The 22,351-nt window shown below is 48.4% G+C and overlaps 1 protein-coding gene across 1 annotated transcript; it reads left to right on the top strand.

Annotated features, from left to right (window-relative positions):
- Window positions 1-15: 15 nt before the first annotated feature.
- On the top strand, window positions 16-21,676 carry DNTTIP1 (deoxynucleotidyltransferase terminal interacting protein 1). The gene is made up of 13 exons (XM_047771003.1): window positions 16-176; window positions 733-803; window positions 1,681-1,777; window positions 8,189-8,287; window positions 13,104-13,172; window positions 13,435-13,491; window positions 13,730-13,788; window positions 14,929-14,974; window positions 16,891-16,949; window positions 17,047-17,107; window positions 19,648-19,719; window positions 21,146-21,201; window positions 21,315-21,676. Exons 1-13 carry the CDS (start codon window positions 72-74, stop codon window positions 21,451-21,453), a joined length of 990 nt encoding a protein of 329 aa, XP_047626959.1. The 5' UTR covers window positions 16-71; the 3' UTR covers window positions 21,454-21,676.
- The last annotated feature ends 675 nt before the right edge of the window (window positions 21,677-22,351 follow it).

Genomic DNA, 22,351 nt, shown 5'->3' with positions numbered 1-22,351 from the left:
CCAATGACGTCACGGGGCCACTTTCCGGCCGGTGGCAGAGTTGGGTTGGAGTTGTGGGGGCCGGGGGCGCCATGGGGGCCACTGGCGACGCCGAGCAGCCGCGGGGACCCGGTGGGGCGGAGCGGGGCGGCCCCGAGCTGGGAGACGCGGGCGCAGCGGGGCAGCTGGTTCTCACGGTGAGGGCGCCATCGGGGAGGCCCCGGCGGGGCCTGGGCTCGGGCCGGGCAGGGCCTCGGGCTCCCGGGACCCTTGCCCGCGGGCGAGAGAACGCGGCGGCTGGGGCTGCTGAGGGGGTTGGCCCTGTCGCTGTCCGACGACCGGGCTTCATTCAAATTCTGGTGCTGCCCTCCTAGCTAGGTGACGTGGGCCGGCCCTGTCAAGCCCCTGAGCTGCAGTTTCCTCTTCTCGAAAGGAAAGGTGCCTTGTAAAGTTGTGGGGAGGGACATAAATGAGGATAAAGCGCCTCGCATATCATCAGGCACAGAGTGGGCTCTCGGTAAACACTAGTTCCCTTACTCCAGACGTTCCTGGAAAAGTGCGGTTGGGACTTTTCCTCGGTTCCTCTTCCCTAGCCGGGCTTTCCAACCACTGCCCTTCCCCCTCCCCCAAGGTGGGAGCCGCGATGAAAGCACCTGAGAAGCGGGGATGTCTAGGTTTAACTTAACACCCACCCTCCACCTCCACCCCAGTGTCACCGACCTCGGTGACCTCTGCTCCGTTGGTCCCCCACAGAACCCTTGGAACATAATGATAAAGCACCGGCAGGTGCAGCGAAGGGGCCGACGCTCACAGATGACAACAAGGTAAGGCTGACCCTGGGTGGGACTTCCCTTCCAGGCTGTGGCTTGGAAGGCCGCGTTTGGTTCCCCACTGGACCAAGCTGAGAAGAGATCATTGACCAGTAGAAAGAGGAGATTCAGGTTCTGTAACTTTGTGTGTGACCTTAAACAAGTCACTTCCTCCTCTGAACTTGTGTACAGAAGGAGGGAGGCAGGTTGATTAAGCAATGCCCAGGATCCCTCACATTCACTGGTTCTGTGTTTGAAGGCTCCAGGAGGCAGAATAGCATGGAAGTTAGGGAAAATGTGGGGCTAATAGTTTCCGTCTCAGAGTAGGGGAGAGAGCACAGGATGAGTCTTTGGGATGCTGGCTATATATATATATATTTTTTTTTTTTTTCACCTGTTCACTAAAACAAAGCGTATAGACTTTTTCTGTATGGTTTTTTTTTTTTTTTAAGGGCCGCACCTGTAGCATATGGAAGTTTCCAGGCTACGCCACAGCCACAGCCACAGCCACACCAGATCCAAGCCACGTCTGCAACCTACACCACAGCTCGTGGCAACGCCAGATCCTTAACCCCACTGAGCGAGGCCAGGGATCTAACCCCCATCCTCATGGACACCAGTTGGGTTCATTACCGCTGAGCCACAATAGGAACTTCTCTGTGTTCGTATTATACTCTATAGAACACTTTTAAATGCCTACTTCATAGTGTTTTGAGAATGAAATAAAGTTCTGCATCTCTGTGGTTTGCCCAGAACCTGGGCACATAGCTAGTTTTCAGTAAAATTATCTGTTACTGTTGTTAAAGGATCTTATGCAACTAATTGGCTGGGTAGACTAGCAAAGGATGTGTTTGGGACATGCCTCCTGACTGTGTCTCCCTCCTGAATGCAGCTTCACAGATCCTGCCATCTCCATGGATCTCCTCCGAGCTGTTCTGCAGCCTAGTATCAATGAGGAGATCCAGACTGTCTTCAACAAGTACATGAAGGTGAGAAGGACACAAAGATAAGTAATAGGAGTGAAGACTCAAGGGCCGTTCCTTTCCTGCATCCCAATCTCCCTGGCTCTTTCTGGTACATGCAGATATCTAAAATGTTCCAATTCTGAACCCCCAAGAACATGTTTCCTCTTTGGGGGTAATTTGAATACCTCTTTTTGTTACCAAACCAAATTTGAGTCCACCCACCCGCATGCAGTAAAGCCAAATCTACTGATACCAGGTTGTGGTGAAGGAAAGTGCAGCTTTTCTCTCAGGTCACTAAGCAAGGAGTCCGGGGACAGCTAGTACTCAAAACACTGCAGAGCTTTTTTTTTTCTTTTTAGGGCCACACCTGCAGCATATGCAAGTTTCCAGGCTAGGGGTCGAATCAGAGCAGCAACTGCTGACCTATATGCTACAGCTCATGGCAGTGCTGGATCTTTAAACTGATGAGCAAAGCCAGGAATGGAACCCACATCCTCATGGATACTAGTCGGGTTCTTAACCCACTTAGCCACACGGAAACTCCACTGCAAAGCACTTTTAAAAGCCGGGTGAGGGAGAAACTTCCCAGGGTTTGTGATCAGCTTGTGCACAATTCTCTGATTGGTTGATGGTGAGGTAACAGGGCTGTGTCACAGGGGTTCACCGTCATCAATCCTTAGGCTTCAGGAGGCCAGAGGGCCAAGTGCTCTTGACCATCAAGTAGTTCGTTTCTTCCACTTGGTGGTGGTTTTGTGGTTTTAGCTTCTGTAAAACAACTCAGGAAATGCGCCTCAGGTGCTGTTATCTAGGTGCTTCACAGAGGAGCTAAGGCGGCAGATATAGGGGAGGGTTCTGCCCCAGGAAGGCCCCGTAAGGTCCTGCTGGGTTACATTTTGCCAAACTATTGTGAGGATGAAATGACTTAAGTGTAATGTGCTCGGCACTGTGCCTGGAATGCATGTATTTTTGTTACTTGTTTAATAATGTCATCATTATTACTGCTTAAAATTCTTTTCAACATCTGTCAATGAATTTCTGAATGGCCTATGGATGCTTCAAACCCAGCATATTCAGAACTGAACTCTTTTATCTTCCTAAACCTCTTCTTCTTGTGTTTATTCATTCATTTAAGAGGTATTTACTGAGCACCTACTATAATGCAGGCAGTATTCTAGGCCCTTAGGGATGTAGCAGGGAACAGAATGCACAGTATCCCTGCCAGAGAGAAGGAGAAGAGAGTGACCCGCGGGGAACAGGGTGCTGTTTCACAGATTGTGGCTAGGAAAGCCCTCTGCTAAGAGGACATTTGAGCAGAGACGTGGACAAAGTGAGGAAAGAATGATCCCTACAGATACCTGTGGGGAAAGCAGTCCAGGAAGAGGGGACAAGGGCAAAGGACCTGAGGCAGGAGCATGCCTGTCACATTCAAAGCAAAAGAGTGGCCAGTGTGGCTGGAACCGACTGAGCCAGGTTTGATGATCAAACAGGTGGTAATGGGCTCACTCAGGCAGAACCTTTGAAGCCATGGTGAGGACTTTAGGCTTTAATATCAGTAAAATAGAAGCTCTTGGAGAGTTCTGAGCAGAGCTTATGATCTGAACATTTTGATATGTTCAGATCTAACTGTTGTATAGAGAATAGGCTTCAGAAGGACCACTTCAGAGGCTCGAGATGGTAGTGGCTTGTGTGTTACCTGTAAAGATGTTGGAAAGAGTCAGATTCTGTATGTGTTTTAAAGGTAACAACAGGATTTGCTAGTGATTCAGATGTGCTGGCTAAAAAGGAAAGAGAAGTCAGCAACTCCCAAGTTGTTTGCCAGGGGCAATTGTAAAAATAGAATGGCCATTGACTTGATATGAAGAAGACGGGAACAAGCAGGGGAGATCAGGAGCTCAGTGTCAGACACGTTTGAATAGGACCATCATTCACTCAGAAACCGGAGACCAGCAGCTCTGCCCTCTCCTCCATCTTCCATATCCTGTCCTGGGGTCCTGTACGTTCTACCCCACAATCTGTCCAGCGCACCCTCCCGTTCCTTGTCTCTGCCTTGATTCAGGCCTTCATTATTTCTCATTCAGGCTCCTACTATAATCCCTAACTGCCTCTATTCTTTCCCTTTCTCAACCCACCCTGCATACAGCTGCCAGTGATCTCTAAAATGTAAGCTGCATGGTGTCACTCCTTTTTTTTTTTTTTTTTTTTAAGCTTTTCAGGCCCGCACCTGGAGCATACAGAGGTTTGCAGGCTAGGGGTCGAATCAGAACTATAGCTGACAGCCTACGCCACAGCCACCGCAAGTCAAGATCTGAGGGAGGCCAGGGATCAAATCTGAGTCCTCATGGGTACTAGTCGGGTTTGTTTCCACTGAGCCACAGCAAGAACTCCCCCACTCCTCCTTTTAAAATCCCTCCACAACTTTCCATTTTATTCTGGGTGATGTCCAAATTCCTTAACATGGGGGAGTTCCTGCTATGGTACAGCAGGTTAAGGATCCGGAATTGTCTCTGAATGGCGCAGGTTCAGTCCCCTGCCTGGGAACTTCCATATGCCATGGGTGGGGCCAAAAATACAAATTCCTTAACATGGCATATATGCCCCTCTGTGACCAACCCCTAACCACATCCCCTTCCACACCCTTATTATTCCTACCCCTGATTTCGGCATGTCCCAGAATGCACCTTATATTCTCATACCTCTGCGCCCTTTTTTTTTTTTTTTTTTTAATCAGCCACACCTGTGGCATATGGAAGTTTCCTGGCTAGGGCTCAGATCGGAGCTGCAGCTGCCAGCCTATACCGCAGCCCCAGCGACACCAGTTTGCGGCAACGCCAGATCCTTAACTCACTAAGTGAGGCCATGGATACCATGTTAAGTTCTCAACTCCATGAGCCACAATGAGAACTTCCCTCTGCACCTTTACATATGCAGAAACAAGAGGTTAAGCCACTAGGAGCAGGCTAGACCAGGATTTGGTCCAGGGTTGTCTACCTCTGAAGCCCTTTCCCTGTTGCTTGTGCCAATAGTGAATGCCATGATTCAGGAACTTTCTGTCCTGGACAACTGCTGTATAAAACGCAGTTTGTGACTTCACATAGCCTGTGAAGATACCTCCTCGCTAGACTTGTTTTTAGACAAGATACAAATGGCTTGATTACATCACAGTTTCAGATAAGTCCACACTCTTTTTTTTTTTTTCCTTAGTGTAAGTACACACTCTTGATTGACCTCATTGGATAACTTTGTTTAATGATGTTCCCAAATATCAGCTACCCATTTTCTTTAAAACGTTTAGAGTAATAACTTCTAGAAATAGCTGCTCTTATCCAAATCAGTGCTAACTTTATTGATTACTCCCATTATTACTAAATGCATGTCTCCCCCACTTTGTTTTTCTTTTTGGCCACGACTCTGGCAAGTGGACATTCCTGGGCCTGAAATTGAACCCATGCCATAATGGTGACAGTGTTGGATCCTTAACCACTTGACCACCAGGGAACTCTAATGCATACCCCTTTTTAAAAATTTCTAGTATAGTTTAGAAAATGGATTGAATCCTGTTGCATAGCACTGGGAACTATATCTGGTCACTTGTGATGGAGGATGACGGAGGATAATGTGAGAAAAAGAATATGTGTATGTGTGACTGGGTCACTTTGCTGTACAGTAGGAAATTGACAGAACACTGTAAACCAACTATAATGGAAAAAATAAAAATAATTTAAAAATAGAAAAAAGAAAATGGATTGATAGATGGATAAATGGGATGACTGAATGGATATGTGATAGCAAATGTAGCAAAATGTTATAGACTCTAGGTGGTAGGTTTTATTCATTGATTGAATAAAAGTCAAAACCATGGAGTTCCTGTCGTGGCTCAGCAGAAACGAATCTGACTAGCATCCATGAGGACACAGATTTGATCCCTGGCCTTGCTCAGTGGGTTCAGGATCCAGCGTTGCCCTGAGCTGAGGTGTAGGTTGCAGACGAGCCTCGGATCTGGCGTTGCTGTGGCTGTGGTATAGGCCAGCAGCTACAGCTCCGATTCGACCCCTAGCTTGGGAACCTCCATATGCCTCAGTGCAGCTCTAAAAAGACAAAAAAAAAGAAAAAAAGTCTCTAAGACTCAGCTCCTTCAAATACAAACTGTAAACTATGACCATATAGTCTCCTATATTTATCTGCGTGTGTTCTTGCACACATGTTTAAAAAGACATAGGATCATTTTGCACATAACTGTTCTGCAATTCAGTTTTTTTCATTTAGCAGTATATTTTGGTCCTGTTTCCAGGTCAGTACATAATAGCTTACCCTGATTCTTTTGTAAACAGTTGCAGAGTAATCTCTTATATGGCCATACCACAATTTAATTAGCTAGTCCCTAAAACATTCGGATTGTTTATAGTTTTTCTCTAATACAAACAATGCTATACCAAACACTTTTGTATATCTTTGTTCACCTGTGAGAGTATTTCTGGGGGATTGATTTCTGAAGGTGGACTTGGTGGGTAAAAGGGGAAACATTTTTCCTTCAAAAAACTTTCTCTCCAGAAGTTTTGTGCCACTTTGCATTTCTGCCAGTAGTCTGTGGGAATTCTGTATTTATGACTGGATTTCATTCTCATAGGCAGAGGTAGCTTACACTCACCTCTACATATTCATTGCACTGCCCACTTCATAGCTGGTTGTAAATTATCCAGATTATTTTAACTGACTTTCACTTAGTCAGTAGTCAGCACTGAACACCAGTATTTCGTTTTTTATTTTGGAGTCAGACTCATCTGATCGTTCCATTTAATTTGGCCTGCACAGTTTGAAGTCTCTAATCTGGTGCTTTCACACTCTTCTCCTTGGTTTGATGCTACAGCAAAGGCATTTGACCTTGCTGAATATAAAAAGCCTACTTCCCCATAGTTGTCTCCTGCAGGAGGAGCATTGGCAGTAGGTTCCAGAATTTTCCTCCTTGCCAGAGAGAACTGAGACTTTCTTCTAGAGACGTAGACTCTCACTATAAATGTGTTTCCGGTGTCTTGCTTTGGGGCCTCACCTTGTCCCTTGGCGTCTTCAGGCTCAGGCTCTCCCTCTTACTCAGTGGAGGAACTGTCTTCCCTTCCCAGGCGGTAGGGGCTGCCGATAGCCTGGGCCCCTGGCCAAGTCTCACTCCTCGCAGTCTACAGATGTTTCTCGCAGATTGGGGGAAGTCAGAATTCAATTAGGCTCTTCTACCCTCTGGGTCTTTTCTGGCCTCTCTGACCTGTTCATCTCAGGCATTGGCATTCTGGTTTTTTTCTTCTACAGAAATAAAACATGTACATTTAATAATTGAGAGGTTATAGATAAGCAAAAAAAAAAAAGAGGAAACAATCATTGTATCACTGCTTTTACTCTAATTAGTTTTCTTACAGCTCTTTTGTCTCTGTGTTTGCTTTTTTTTTTAATGTTCACTAAATCTTTTTTTTTTTTTTTGTCTTTTGTCTTTTTAGAGCCACATCCATGGCATATGGAGGTTCCCAGGCTAGGGGTCTAATCAGAGCTGTAGCTGCCGGCCTACGTCAGAGCTACAGCAACACAGGATCCGAGCCACATCTGCAACCTACACCACAGCTCATGGAACACCGGATCCTTAACCCACTGGGCGAGGCCAGGGATCGAACCCTCAATGGTTTCTAGTCTGATTCGTTTCCACTGTGCCACGACGGGAATCCATAATGTTCACTAAATCTTTTAATTGCTATTTCACTTAAGTAGACTCACACTATCTCAAACTTTTTTTTTTTTTTTTTTGCTTTTTAGGGCCACAGTCTTGGCATATGGAGGTTCCTAGGCTGGGGTCCAATCGGAGCTACAGCTGCTGGTCTATACCACAGCCACAGCAACAACAAATACGAGCCTCATCTGCAACCTACACCACAGCTCACAGCAACCCTGGATTCCTAACCCACTAAGCAAAGCCAGGGGTCGAACCCGAAACCTCGTGGTTCTTAGTCGGATTGTTTCTGCTGCACCACGATGGGAACTCCCCAAACTATTTTATAACTTGCTTCCCTTCACCTGGCAGTATAAGTAGAGGAGTTCCTGCTGTGGCACAACAGGATCAGTGGCATCTCTAGAGTGCTGCGGCACAGGTTCAATCCTAGGCCCAGTGGGTTAAGGATCCAGCTTCGGCATAGGGCACTCCTGTGGCTCGGGTCTGATCCCTGGCCCAGGAACTCCGTATGCCTTGGGGCGGCCGAAAAAGAAAAGGAAAGAGAGAGAAGATAGAGTGGGGAAGTAGAGCCTGGGATGTGACTCTGAGTCTGGCTGATCTCACAGCCATGCTCATAATCACGTTTCCCTCTTTATGAGGATAAACTCATATTCTGCTTTATATTCCTTTCCCTTCAAGTTGATGCAGATTAGCAGGACTTCTGACCTTGTCTGTATTTGTACTCTCCCTAGTTCTTCCAAAAGGCAGCCCTGAATGTTCGAGACAACATTGGGGAAGAAGTCGATGCAGAGCAGCTGATCCAGGAGGCCTGTCGGAGCTGCCTGGAGCAGGTGAGATCAACAGAAGGAGGTACAGGAACAAGACTGAGCCCTCGGGACTCAGCTGAGACGTGAGATCCCGTCATCAGTGGTGTTTGGGGGGGATACCTGGCAAGCTGCTTGCATCTAGACAGGGCTTGGGGCTGTTGCTAACAGAAGGGAGGGGAAGTAGCACCTAGATGCCAGGTGCTGTGGGGATGTTTTCACCTGCGTTAGTTCATTTACGTCTCAGAAGAAACCTGTACCGAAGGCATGTTTCAATCCCTGGTTTACAGATGGAGAAACAAGAAGTAGAACAGCTAAGGTCTTGCTCACCTCTGCAAGTGCTTGGTGACTTGATCTTTCAAGTAGTCGCAGCCCCTTCGGGTATCACAAGAACTCTCACCCTTTCTGCCTTCCTGCCTCTCAAGGTGTGGTCAGGAGGCATGACATCAGGTCTAGAAACGGCTGTGTTCTCTAGATAGTCGTGAACCTGTTTGCATGTGTCAGCTGCTGTTATTAATAGGAATTGTCAGCATCACTCAGATTCTGTGCTTAACTGTGAAGCCATCAGCTCTCAGAGATGGAAATTTCATCACCATAGGCACAAGGGCAGGCTTGGGTTCAGCCCTTTGAGGATAATTATTGTGAGATGAGAGAATAGCATCTTCTGGGAGGTTTGCTGTGTGCAGATAATACACTGTCATTAAGACAAACGTGGCATGTGTTAAGAATGCAAATTTCCTCTTGATTCAGACTTCCCAGATGTGAAATCTACTTCATAGTAGAGCCTGGCTCTACTACTGACTCTAGCTGTGTGACCTCAGTTTTCTTATCTGCAAAATGGGGATAGTTCTACCTGGTAGGATTGTTGTGAGGATTAAATGTGGCAATACTCTTAAAGCATTTAGATCAGCAACAAAGACTCAACAAATGTTACCTGTGGCTCGTGTCATATTAAGATGAGAAAATAGGAGTTCCTGTCGTGGTGCAGTGGAAACAAATCCAACTAGGAACCATGAGGTTTCGGGTTCCATCACTGGGCTCACTCAGTGGGTTGGGAATCTGGCGCTGCCACAAGCTGTGGTGTAGGTCACAGACGCAGCTCAGATCCTACCTTGCTGTGGCTGTGGTGTAGGCTGGCAGCTACAGCTCCAATTCGACCCCTAGCCGGGGAACCTCCATATGCCACTGGTGTGGCCCGAAAAAGACAGACAAAAAAAAAAAAGGTTAGAAAATATAGGAGTTTCCTGGGTTATGGATCCAGCAGTGTCACTGTCATGTCAATATTCTTTGTTTTTTGTCTTTTTTTTGCCATTTCTTGGGCCGCTCCTGCGGCATATGGAGGTTCCCAGGTTAGGGGTCAAATCAGAGCTACAGCTGCCAGCCTACGCCACAGCCACAGCAATGCAGGATCCAAACTGCATCTGCGACCTACACTGCAGCTCACAGCAACACCAGATCCTTAACCCACTGAGTGAGGCCAGGGATCAAACCTGCGTCCTCATGGATACTAGTCAGGTTCATTTCCACTGAGCCATGATGGAAACTCCCAGACCTGTCTTTTTATTTATTTATTTATTTATTTTGCTTTTTGGGGCCGTGCTTGCAGCATGTGGAGGTTCCCAGGCTAGGGGTCGAATCGGAGCTAAAGCCGCCCGCCTGTGCCACAGCAACAGCAACACAGGATCCGAGCTGCGTCTGTGACCTACACCACAACTCACCGTAACGCCAGATCCTTAACCCCCTGAGCAAGGCCAGGGATCAAACCTGCAACTTCATGGTTTCTAGTCGGGTTACAAGTGGGTTAACCCTGTAGAACCATGTGGGGAGCAACACTCCTCGTTTTTCTTTGTCCAGGACCCCTTCTCTTCTGTGCCTCCCTCTTGTTTTAAGTGATTCCATCTAGTCCTATGTCTTTGAAGGCAATTTATTTTTTTGTTTGTTTTTGGTGTGTTTTTTGTTTGGTTTTTGGTTTTTTCTTTGGTTTTGTTTTTTGCTTTTTAGGGCCTCACCCGTGGCATATGGAGGTTCCCAGGTTAGGGGTCAAATCAGAGCTACAGCTGCCAGCCTACGCCACAGCCACAGCAATGCAGGATCCAAACTGCATCTGCGACCTACACTGCAGCTCACAGCAACACCAGATCCTTAACCCACTGAGTGAGGCCAGGGATCAAACCTGCGTCCTCATGGATACTAGTCAGGTTCATTTCCACTGAGCCATGATGGAAACTCCCAGACCTGTCTTTTTATTTATTTATTTATTTATTTTGCTTTTTGGGGCCGTGCTTGCAGCATGTGGAGGTTCCCAGGCTAGGGGTCGAATCGGAGCTAAAGCCGCCCGCCTGTGCCACAGCAACAGCAACACAGGATCCGAGCTGCGTCTGTGACCTACACCACAACTCACCGTAACGCCAGATCCTTAACCCCCTGAGCAAGGCCAGGGATCAAACCTGCAACTTCATGGTTTCTAGTCGGATTTGTTTCTGCTGCACCACGATGGAAACTCCTGTCTTTTTAAAGATGAATTGGATTGTGTCATCATCCTCTTGCAAACTCTTCAGTGACTTCCCATTGCAGGCAGAATAAACCCTAAGGGCTCCGCATGACCCACAGAGCCCTACCTGGACTGGCTCCTTCACCTCCCCCCTGCCTCCCCCCCATCAGCTATGCTCTCGCTGTGCCAGAATCCTTCCTGCCTCTCCAGCACACCACCCTCAGGGCCTTTGCGCTTGCTCTTCTCACTGCCTGTATGCTCTGCCCTTAGCTCTTTACAAAGCTGGCTCCTTTTCTTCAGATTTAGCTCAGCTCATCAGAGAGGCCTTCCTTGGCTGCACCATCTAAAGTAGCCCCCATCTCACTCCCTTCCCCACCTCCAGTTAGTCTCATCTTGTTTATTCCCACCATGTATTTCCATCTGAAATTATTGGTAGTTCGTATGCGTATTTTTCTGCCTCCCTCCTACCCCCACCACTGCTAAAATCTTGAGCTTTACGAAGTGAGGCCTGATCTTGTTCATCACTGTATTCACAGACCTGGAATATGACTCTTAATATGTGTACATTGTTTTCCTTTGTTTGTACATTGCTTATCGAGTGAATGAGCAAACAAGTGAACAGACATACAGCAAATGAACAAGCTTGTTTCCTTCTCTCTTAGAACTAACAGCCTAGTCAGGCAGACAGGGAAAAATTAAAATACCACACAAATGGGTGCAAAATTACACACTGAGGAGTTCTTGCTGTGGTAATGGTGTAAGGATCCAGCATTGCTGCAGCTGTGGGGTGGGTCACAGATGTGGCTTGGATTCAATCCCTGGCCCAGGAACTTCCCTTATGCTGAGCTTGGAGCCAAAACAAACAAAAACCACTGAGAGAGATATTTGCACTCTTCACGGAAAAGGGACACATTTGGAGGAGAAGATCACGAGTTCAATTGTGGACTTAGCGAATTTGAGACACCCCCACATAGACGTGGAGCAGACCATTGTATAAATCTGGAACACCATTGTATAAATCAGGGGAGGCCACCACTGAAGGTAGAAAATTATGGAGTCAGCAGGTGATGTTAGCTGAAGCTCTGAGCATGGATGAGAGCAGACAGACTATCTAATGAAAAGAACCAGACTGAAGAGGATGAGCCAGTAAACAACAGCCAAGGATGAATGGCCACAGAAGCAAGAGGTAAACCAGGGAGTGTGGCCACAGGAGCCCATAGAAGACTGTTTCCAGAAGGAGGGAGCCTTCAGGGCTATCCAGTGCGGCTCCAAGAGGTCACGTGAACCCAGCTCTTCACAGGCCTCCAAGGCCCTGCCAGCCTCCCCATGCTCCTGCTCACCCCTCTCCTTCTCCCAGGACCGCGAGGCCTCGTCTTCAAATGAGCCACATCTGTTCCCACTTTAGGGCTTTTGTGCTTCCCCCTGCAGCTGAAACACATTTCTCCTCAGCCTTCTCTCTGCTTGGCTCCATCACATCCTAGCCAGAGCACCCTTCTCAGCAAGGCCTTCCCCGGCCACCTGCTCCAAGTAGCTTTCCCTTTGGGTGATTCTGTCACTTCTGCCTGGCTGGTGTTTTTTCTTTCAGAGAAAAATTCATGGTCCACAGTCACTGTGCTTGTGTGTTTGTTTATTTGCTTACCGTCCAGATTGCCCACGGAATATAAGCTCCACAAGAGCAAGGCCCTTGCTTGTGCTCAGTATCGATTAAATGAAAAACAGCAACTTACTGAAGACTGTGCTTAATATAAGTGCATTTACTTAGGAAAAATACATAGCAGATATTTACATGGCAAAAAGTGAGAATTTGCATCTAAATGTTAACAATACTCTGAGTCCTGAGGTTTCAGATTTGGGTTTTTTTTTTGTTGTTCACATTTTTCTAATTTTTCAACAATGGTCGTTAATTACTCAAGGTTTTTGTTGTTTTTTTGTTTTGTCTTTTGTTTTTTTGAGGACTGCACCCGCAGCTTATGAAGGTTCCCAAGGCTAGGGGTCTAATTGGAGCTGTAGCCACCAGCGTACACCTCAGCCACAGCAACACCAGATCCAAGCCACATCTGCGACCTACACGACAGCTCATGGCAATGCTGGATCCTTAACCCACTGAGTGAGCAAGGCCAGGGATCGAACCCACAACCTCATGGTTCCTAGTCAGGCAGATTTGTTTCCGCTGCACCATGATGGGAACTCCAAGTTTTTTTAAAGATATCTATTTGGGTCCATATCTCAGGATCCCTTTGTACTGACCATGAAAGAGTTTTAACCCAGCTTGAAGCTGTGTCTTTAAAAATGGAGACAGAGAGGCTTACTTACTAAAATAGTGACTAGTAACACTTGGTCTTTTCCTTTCAGGCTAAACTACTCTTTTCAGATGGAGAAAAAGTAATACCCAGATTGACCCATGAGCTTCCAGGGATCAAGGTCAGAGTCACTGTGACCTGGGGTCTTGGAGGGGGGAGACCACTCAGACTGGGAGGCAGGTGAACTCTCTGGCTCCAGGGGAGGCTCTAGGTACCATGCATTTGTGGGGCCAGGTATAAATAGCATCGTGCTGGGAGGGCTTCTGAGTCCCAGCTCAAGGAGGGGCTGAGGAGTGGTCCAGGGGCTCTGACTTCTGCAGCCCCATGGGACCCAAAGCTCCTGGGCATTGGCCTCCCACCAACTCCCTTCCCTTCTCCCGCAGCGTGGCCGGCAGGCAGAAGAGGAGGGTGCCCATCGGGGGAGCCCCATTCCCAAAAAGGTAAACCATTTCCTCCTTGTCTGGCCAGGAGAAGGCCCTGCAGCTGCAGAAGTCCTCTCTAGCCTGAGGGGCAGGAACCCTGGGAACCATCACCCTCCCTGTTCACTCTCGAGGGTCGTTTGATCTCATTGGAGGGGAGTTCCCTGGCGGTCTAGAAGGGAAAGCCCTCTCCCCGGACGCCCCAGTGGGTGGGGGCTTCCCACAGGGTCAGGCCTCTGACAGCTGTTCTTTGTGGCAGAGGAAGGGACGGCCTCCTGGACACATCCTGTCGAACGACCGGGCCGCCGCAGGCATGGTGTGAGTAGGGGCCAACGGAGCCAGAAGGAGAGCGGGGAGGGAGTGGCCTGGAAGAGAAGAAGCCAGAGTTCTCTCCTGGTGAAATCGGCTCCTTCAGTGTAGGTCACCATGGAGGAGAGTTACTGTGGTCTGAGAGGCCGAGAAACATGGCAGTGAGGGGAGGTGACTTTATCCTGGTTTTGCCCCAGAACAGTTCAGCCCAACTTCATTAAACACCAGAGGTTTTTTTTGTTGGTTTTTTTTTTTAAGTCTTTTTAGGGCCGCACCCACGGCATACGGAAGTTCCCAGGCTAGCGGTCCAATCAGCTGCAGCCGCCAGTCTACACCACAGCCACAGCAACATGGGATCTGAACCATCTCTGTGACCTACACTGCAGCTCACAGCAACACTGGATCCTTAACCCATTGAGCAAGGCCATGGATCGAACCCTCGTCCTCCTGGATACTAGTTGGGTTCTTTACCACTGAGCCACAATGAGAACTCCGAGAGAGATTTTTTTTTTTTATTAGCAGTATGTATTGAACACTTATCATGTGGCATAACTGGTCTAAATACCTTATGTATTGTGCCTTTTATTCCTTACTGGAGCCATTCTCTAGTAAGTAATTAAGGTATAATTAATTTTGGAGATAAGAAATTGACTCAGAATTATTTGCTCAAAGTCAGGCAGCTAATAACAGCAAAACTATACTACATTGCCTCCAGGATGGTCATTTTCAAAGATTTTGAAGCAACAGAATCTTTTCTTCAAACAGAACTTTACATGGAAGCCCAATAGATAAAGCAGATAAAGCCACACGGGTCTGGTTAGGAGAGATGGAGGTAGTTTGAAACCACCAACTTAGGGGTTGGCCTCGTGTATCCTTCCCACCTTCCATCTCTCCCTTTCCCGGAGCAAATTCATTCCTCACTCACACGAGGTAGGGAGTTGCTGCTGTTACCTCCTTCTGTCAGATGAGAAAACTGCAGCCCACATGCTGGGTGACGTCAGAGCAGGTCCTGGGGTGGCTCCTGGTGCTGCGGGGTCCCCGGTACACCCAGGCTGGAGTGAGAGTGTGAGGAACTCGCAGCAGCAGCAGACTTGCTTCCAGTCTAGCCTGATCTTGGAGAATTCACCCCTCTTCTTTCCTTCTGATCAGATGGAAACCAAAATCCTGTGAACCAATTCGCCGGGAAGGCCCCAAGGTATGATGAAGTGAGCGCAGCTGGCAGCGCACGCCAGCCTAGGCGGACTCAGTCCAGGCTCTGGGCCCCACCTCGAGGGAAAGGGCCTGGGCTTGGGGACAAGTGCACACCCTTCCAGACCGTTTCCGCCCCCATCCCACCTCCCAACGCTGGCCTTCCAGGAGGATCCCAAGGAAGGATTGACATTAGGGGCAAAACTAAGAAAGGGCTTTGTCTTTGCTGAAGCCTTCTCCCAGTAAAACTAGTTCCTAACTAAGTTCCTTTAGTACCTAATAGGTGACAGGCGCTGCCCTGAATCTTTTGTATGGATTACGTGATTTAATCTTTGTAACAACCTTATGAGTTAGATTCTGTTACCCCTCTGTGGTTCAGGAGCTTTCTTTCCCACCTCGTGGGCTGGAATAATCTCATTTTACCTAATTATCTTATACACTTGATGCATTCAAGGTTACAGAGCTGCCCAAGGTCATGTACCAAGTAAGTGGCAGAGCCAAGGGTCAAATCCAAGACTCTGTTGACACCGGAGTCTGTGTTCTTAACTGTTAGCCTCTGTTGCCTACAGAACAGTCATTTGCAGGCTTTTTAGCAATAGAATCCTTTCTTCAATTAAAATCATACCTGGAAGCACAGTAAGGTGGATGCCAGCTCCTCTGTCCCCATAGAGCTGCATCCCATAGAAGCCATCCACCCCTTGTCGTCCTGGCCCTCTGCGTTCACGCCAGTGACCACGCCTTCCTTCTTCAACTCTGCTACATCACAGCAGGGGCTCCTGCATCCTCCTAGAACTGTCTTTTCCTCTCCGAGCACTTCTCTCCCTCTACTGAGTCCTTCCTCGGCAGTGACCCATGTAGATGGCCGTTCCCCAGAATTCGCTCCATCGCCCATGTCTCCACCTAAAGTTTCTGTCCGGGTGATCTAGAGGATCCACTCTTACGGTTTCGGGGACCAGTACGTGCCCAGGTTGCCTTACCTCTTGGTTTGTCCCACCCCTCCCTTTCTAGTTTAAAATTTGTATATCCTGCTCACTGCTCGAGCTCTCGGCTTGGAATTTCCATAGAACTTCAAACTCAGCACATCCAGAATTGAAGTCGGCAGCTTTCCCCCCAGACCTTCTCTGACCTTCTCTGCTTGAGTCACCTTTGCCTCTTCCTTTCCTTCCTCTCCCTACATCCAGTCAAGTCCTGGATGCTTCTGCCTCCTCAGTACATGTATCCAGGTCCTGTTCCCTCTTTGTCCTCACTGCTGTCCTGGCTCAGGCCCTCATCTTTCAAAACTGCTCTCTTGCAACAACCTCTAGACTGCTCGCCCTGCCTGTAGTCTTGCTCCTCCACACCCAGTAGCCACGTTGGCTGAAGATCGAGCCACCTTTAGCGCAAATCTGGCTCTTGCTGTTTAGAGGCCTTCAGTGACCCAATCGCCTACAGAAGAAACAAAAGGAAAACCCATCCACAGCGTGTGCGAGGCCTCCCAGCTCCCCCTTTCCTCCCTCTCCAGCATCATCAGTCACCACTCCGGAATTCGCATGTCTCTTTCCAAAACACAGAATCGCTGTGGTTCCTCCAGCAAGCCCAGCCAGCTCTCACCACCTTTGCTCATGCTGCCCCTCCTTCCTCGCCTCTACCCTATCCAGCTTGTGTTCTCGCTTTCAGAACCAACTTGGGAATTACCCTTCAAGGAGAAGCAGGTGCCCTGTCACCCTCCCTTCAGCTCCCCTTGCACTCATATCATTATCTGTACATATGTCTGTGGCCCCCAGAGAACAGGCTGTCTCTCAGTCACTCCTTTATGCCTGTATGTAGCACAGGGCCTAGCATGTGACAAGTACTCAGTTTCTTGAATCAGCTGTGTGTTGAATAATGGACTGGGGAGGCGTGTTTCTGTCCTCCACCTCACCAGCCTCTCTCTCCTTTGCCCAGTGGGACCCAGCTCGGCTGAACGAAACCACCACCTTTGTGTTGGGATCTCGGGCCAACAAGTAAGTGTGAAGCGTCTTGGTGCTGAGGTGGGGGAAGCTCGGGGTCCATGAGGACGGCAGCCACTGGGGTCCTCACCACCCGTGTGTTACTTTGCAGGGCCCTGGGGATGGGGGGCACCAGAGGGAGAATCTACATCAAGCACCCACACCTCTTTAAGGTAGGTGAGAGCTGAGGGCGAGGCGGACCGCTGAGTGGAGTAGGTGGCTCAGAGAAACTCGGGATAGACACTGATTGGGGAGTCAGGACGTCTGAGTTCCAGTTGCCCCTCTGCCCTTAACCTTTACCTCTGTGCCACAGCAGATTAAGGATCCAGCATTGTCACTGCAGTGACTCCAGTCACTTCTATGGCGTGGGTTCAATCCTTGGCCCAGGAATTTCCACATGCCATGGGCAAGGCCAAAAATAAAAAAGTTAAAATTAAATAAACAGGAGTTCCCGTCGTGGCGCAGTGGTTAATGAATCTGACTAGGAACCATGAGGTTGCGGGTTCGATCCCTGCCCTTGCTCGGTGGGTCAAGGTTCCGGCGTTGCCGTGAGCTGTGGTATAGGTCGCAGACGCGGCTCGGATCCTGCGTAGCTGTGGCTCTGGTGTAGGCTGGCAGCTACAGCTCCAATTCGACCCCTAGCCCAGGAACCTCCATATGCCGCAGGAGCAGCCCAAGAAATGGCAAAAAGACAAAAAATAAATAAATTTTAAAAAAATTAAATAAACAAATTTAAAAAAAAAAAACAGATACACACAGCTCCTTGCCCTCATAGAGCTTATCTTCTAATGCAGGGCAAGCTGTGGGCTGTGGGCCAAATCCATCTGTACCCTGTTTTTGTCCAACTCAGGGTTTTTATATTTTTAAAGGGTGATTTAAAAAAAAAAAAAAACCCATGTGACAAAGATCTATATGGCTGCAAAGCCTAAAATGTGTACCAGCTGGCCCTTTACAGGAAGGTGTGAGGACCACTGTAAATCTAGAAGACAATGTCTTAGAGGTTCATCCATGTTATTGTCTCCCCCATTCTACTTGTAGCTGTGTAGAATTCATAGAATAGTCTGTAACTTACTTCATTGCTCCCCTGTTTATAGATATTTAAATTTTTTCCAACAGATTTGCTATTACAAACAATGCTATACCAAACATCCTTGTATACATGTGTGGCTGATTCTGAAGAATTAAATCCCTGGAATTGGATTGCTGGGTCAGAAAGTACACACTTTTTTCTTTTTTCTTTTTTTTTTTTTTTTTGCCATGCCTGTGGTATATGGAAGTTCCTGGGCCAGGACCCATGCCACAGCAGCAACCCAGGCCACAGCAGTGACAATGCTAAATCCTTAAGCTGCTATGCCACAAGGAAACTCCAGAAAGTACACACTTTTAAATTTCTGATTAATATTTATATCACTTGGGAAATGAAATCATTGTTTAAACTCAAAGGATAGTAACATGGAGATCTCCCCGCTTGGTCTCCATTTCAGATGTTCTGCCTGTTACATAAAATCTACCTTCACTGAGCACTAATGTGTCTTACACTCCATTTACCACCTTTTTTTGTGTGTGTGTGTCTTTTTAAGACCGCATCCACAGCATGTGGAGATTCCCAGGCTAGGGGTCTAATTGGAGCTGCAGCTGCCAGCCACAGCCACGCCAGGTCTGAGCTGTGTCTGCAACCTACATCACAGCTCACAGCAACACCAGATCCTTAACCCACTAAGCAAGGCCAGGGGTCAAACCCGAGTCCTCATGGATACAAGTCAGATTCGTTGCCGCTGCGCCACAACAGGAACTCTGTCTTGTTTATTCTTAACACCCCTGTACGTGTTAATACTCTCTGTTTTACAAATGAAGAAACTGGGTCTCAAATTATTGCCCAGGTTTACCTCTTCTATTTAAGCAGCAAAACCAAGTTCTTGCCCTTTCCTTTCTTTTTCAAAACACCAGGCCTGATTGGCCACCCACGCGTGTGCGGGTTCTTCGGCCCACCTCCATTCCTTCCCTGCCACGCGCGGACCCCGTGGGCAGAGCTCTAAACCCCTGAACTAAGTTCTTAACCATGACGCTCTAATGCCTCCTCCAAGCCATGAAGTGTCCTGAATTTTGTTTTAGAAAGTGTGGTCACCTGTGTTTGGTCACTTCAGATATTTCTTCAAAGAGGAGCAGAGTTCTAAAAAAGTAGTCACCAGGAGTGACTCAGCAGTAATGAACCCCACTAGTACCCATGAGAATGCGGGTTCGATCCCTGGCCTCGCTGAGTGGGTTCAGGATCCAGCATTGCCATGAGCTGTGGTGTAGGTCACAAACACGGCTCAGATCTGTTGTGGCTATGGTGTAGGCCAGTGGCTACAGCTCCAATTAGACCCCTAGCCTGGGAACTTCCATGTGCCACGGGAACAGCCCTTAAAAAAAAAAAAAAAAAAAAGGAAAGAAAAGAATAGTCACCAGTCTGTCCATTTGCCAGAGATGCTATGTTTTGAGAAAGGACATAAGCAGGAATTAGGAGTGTACTAAATTTTGGGGACTTAGGTCCCGTCGCCTGGCCTAGGCTTGGCTCTACTGGCTCTGAAGAGGTTGGTGAGCCCTCCACACCCACCAGGCTAGGACGAGATCTTGTTGGTAAGAACTATCCAGGGGCAAGACTATTGTCTGAACCAAAGAAAAGCCCATCACACCAGGCTGACATCTCCCCCTGTGACTTCATCCCTTACAGTACGCAGCTGACCCCCAGGACAAGCACTGGCTGGCCGAGCAGCATCACATGCGGGCGACAGGGGGGAAGATGGTAAGCATTGTTCTCGCTTGTCCCTGCCGGAGACCCACCCAGCCCTGGGAGAGTGGGCAGGGCCCACTCCACACCGAAGACCAGGCTGTAATCTCTGGCTTCCCTCCCCTGTGCCCCCTCCCCATCTCAACAGCACCCTCCTGTGTAGCTCATACAAGCGTACAGGACGCTCGCAACACTGCCCTCCCCTCCTGTGCTGCCCATTGACAGCTTTCCCTCCATCGCAGCTCTTCCACCAGGCACAGTACCATTTCTTCTCCACAGGGTACCAGGCATTAGCCCTTGGCAGGAGGAATTAGCACGTGCAGTGAAACTTGCTTGCCACACCTGGCAGCCCCTTCCAGAACCACCTCTACCTAAAGTGTTCTCAGCTCATATCAAGCAACCACCTTAGGAGAATCCTCATTGCACGTGTCCTAAAACTGTCATGGAGGGATTTGTCCATCACATGCAGTGTCCCCACCTGAGGATTCACTTAGTCCCAGAAACCACTATGCCATCTCCTTTCTGACAGTGGAAGCTATCTTTTGGTGTCTATTTATGCTACACTCTTTCAAAAAAGACATTAGGAAGCTTACCATTGACACATAATATAAATAAGAAAAAGGGAAAAAAGGAAAAGCAGGATCTAAAATAAGCCACAAACAAGACTGGTTTTAAAAAAGGAGGGTGGGGGTGGGGAATGGCATGGGATTACTTGCCAGCCTGGGAGACCAGTGCCCTTCTACAGGTTTTTACAAATTCAGCTCCAGGCCCCACTTAAGGACACCTGATCTGTTTCATAGTTCACAGTGCCCCTAAGATGAAGACAGTCATATGACTCAGGGGACACACAATTACTCTTGACCCTCACACTGGAAAGAAATGTCTTCCACAGAAGACTTTCTCATGTGATCAACATCCCCCATGTGGTAAGAGCCCTCACAAGCGGGCTCCCTCCCCCTGCAGATGGCGGCCTGGGGCCAGTGCAGTTCTGCAGGCCCCAGGACAACACAGCCCAATTACTAGACAGTGTGGTTTATCGTGTTTTCCCTTTTGCCATGAAGTTCAAGACCAAATTATCTTCATTCAAGCGTTCACATGTGGCTTCCTCCTGACTTCCTGTTTCCATGTTTATTTTGCTAGCTCTGTGGCCCTTTCACTGTAAGCCACCCCATGGCCCTTTTTTAAAGAGGTGACAGCCAAAAATAAGTCAGTAATCCCCAATCTCCAGCCCATAAATTAGTCTCTACTTGAAAGAAAAATTATCTCAAGAAACTATTCCCCAGACAGCCTCTCCCTTCTTGCTCTCCCTTGCTAAATTACAAGCTATGACTCCACTCCTCCCTTCTAGCCCTTACCTTAAGCAGACGTTTAATAAAGTGTTAATTGAGTTGGAATGAAATGAATCATAGGCAGTGACCACTCTCCTTTGTTCCTGCCCCAGGCCTACCTCCTCATTGAGGAGGACATCCGGGACCTCGCTGCCAGCGATGACTACAGGTAAAACCAGCGGTCTGTCCCCTACTCTTCCCCCTGCCTCACAGTAGCCCCTGGGATGAGCCTGGACCTACATCTTCCCTTGCTCCAACTCTCCTCTTCAATGTCTGTCCCAGAGGATGCCTGGACCTGAAGTTAGAGGAGCTGAAGTCCTTTGTCCTACCCTCCTGGATGGTTGAGAAGATGCGAAAGTACATGGAGACACTACGGACAGAGAACGAGCACCGCGCTGTTGAAGCACCTCCACAGACCTGAAGCCAGGTCCCCTGGCTACACTTGGCAGCCCTCCTTTAAGGCCCTCTTACCCACATGGCTGAGGTCACTGCTGGGACTGCTTCTAGATGGATCTCAGCAGCATTAAGCTATGCCTGGGCTAGTTTGTAGTGACTCACTGCAGAGCACCCCCAGACTGGCATGTGGTTCTATATTTGTAAAGTTTTTGGGATAAGAAGCAATTAAACAGTTTGTAATAAACACAGATGGTGAGCCTGCTGTGAAGTCTGCCTCTGGGGGCTGACAAAATATCAAGGGCTCTCCCTAGAGGAACTGGGTGTAGGGAATAAAGGCCCAAGCACCCCTCCCCCATCCCAGGAAGCCCAGTGGCCTGTGCATATCTGCTCCGTGAGAAACTGGGAACAGCCTGTACCTTGCTGCCAGCCTTTCCTGTCCCTGTTTATCTCCTCACCCAACTAAGGCATGGGAGTAACAGAATGTGACGGCTGGGATCATGGACATTTGATGACAAACCAGCAGAAAAATGTAAGGTGGCTTTTATTACCCCCGTTTTAAGGTTAAAACACGAAATTAAGTGCCTAGGGTAGCACAGGAAGCTGTTGGAGAGGCCACCTTTGAACCTGTTTTCCAGTAGGGGGTCTCTGGCTCTGGCCCTCGGCCACTAGTTTTTACCCTCGCCTGAAGGTTCAGACCCTTAAGGCCCTAACCAAGTGCCCAGGACATTAATAACAAGTGGAGGAGCTGGGGTATCCGGTTTGGGGGATAAGTACCAGGGCCCCGAAATAGGAGACCCTCCTCCTGCGAGCAGGGAGTCCTAAGCCGGCGTGCGGTAGTAGCCAAGGGATTCATCCCACGTGGATGTCTTCTAGGCCATTTAATGGTCGGCGTTTTCCAAAGGCCACCAATCCGCTACAGATTC

Source organism: Phacochoerus africanus, chromosome 3 (assembly GCF_016906955.1).
Source record: "Phacochoerus africanus isolate WHEZ1 chromosome 3, ROS_Pafr_v1, whole genome shotgun sequence".
Taxonomy (NCBI): Eukaryota; Metazoa; Chordata; class Mammalia; order Artiodactyla; family Suidae; genus Phacochoerus; species Phacochoerus africanus.
Note: the sequence above shows the minus strand (reverse complement) of the source record. Positions and strands in the feature narration are given on the sequence as shown.

What these genes read in the sequence shown, in the direction of transcription:
- DNTTIP1 (XM_047771003.1), top strand. Translation starts at nt 72, where the DNA reads ATGGGGGCCACTGGCGACGCCGAGCAGCCGCGGGGACCCGGTGGGGCG. An exon ending in CGGGGCAGCTGGTTCTCACG is followed by an intron (nt 177 to 732) that starts GTGAGGGCGCCA and finishes GGTCCCCCACAG; the next exon opens with AACCCTTGGAACATAATGAT. An exon ending in TCTTCAACAAGTACATGAAG is followed by an intron (nt 1,778 to 8,188) that starts GTGAGAAGGACA and finishes TACTCTCCCTAG; the next exon opens with TTCTTCCAAAAGGCAGCCCT.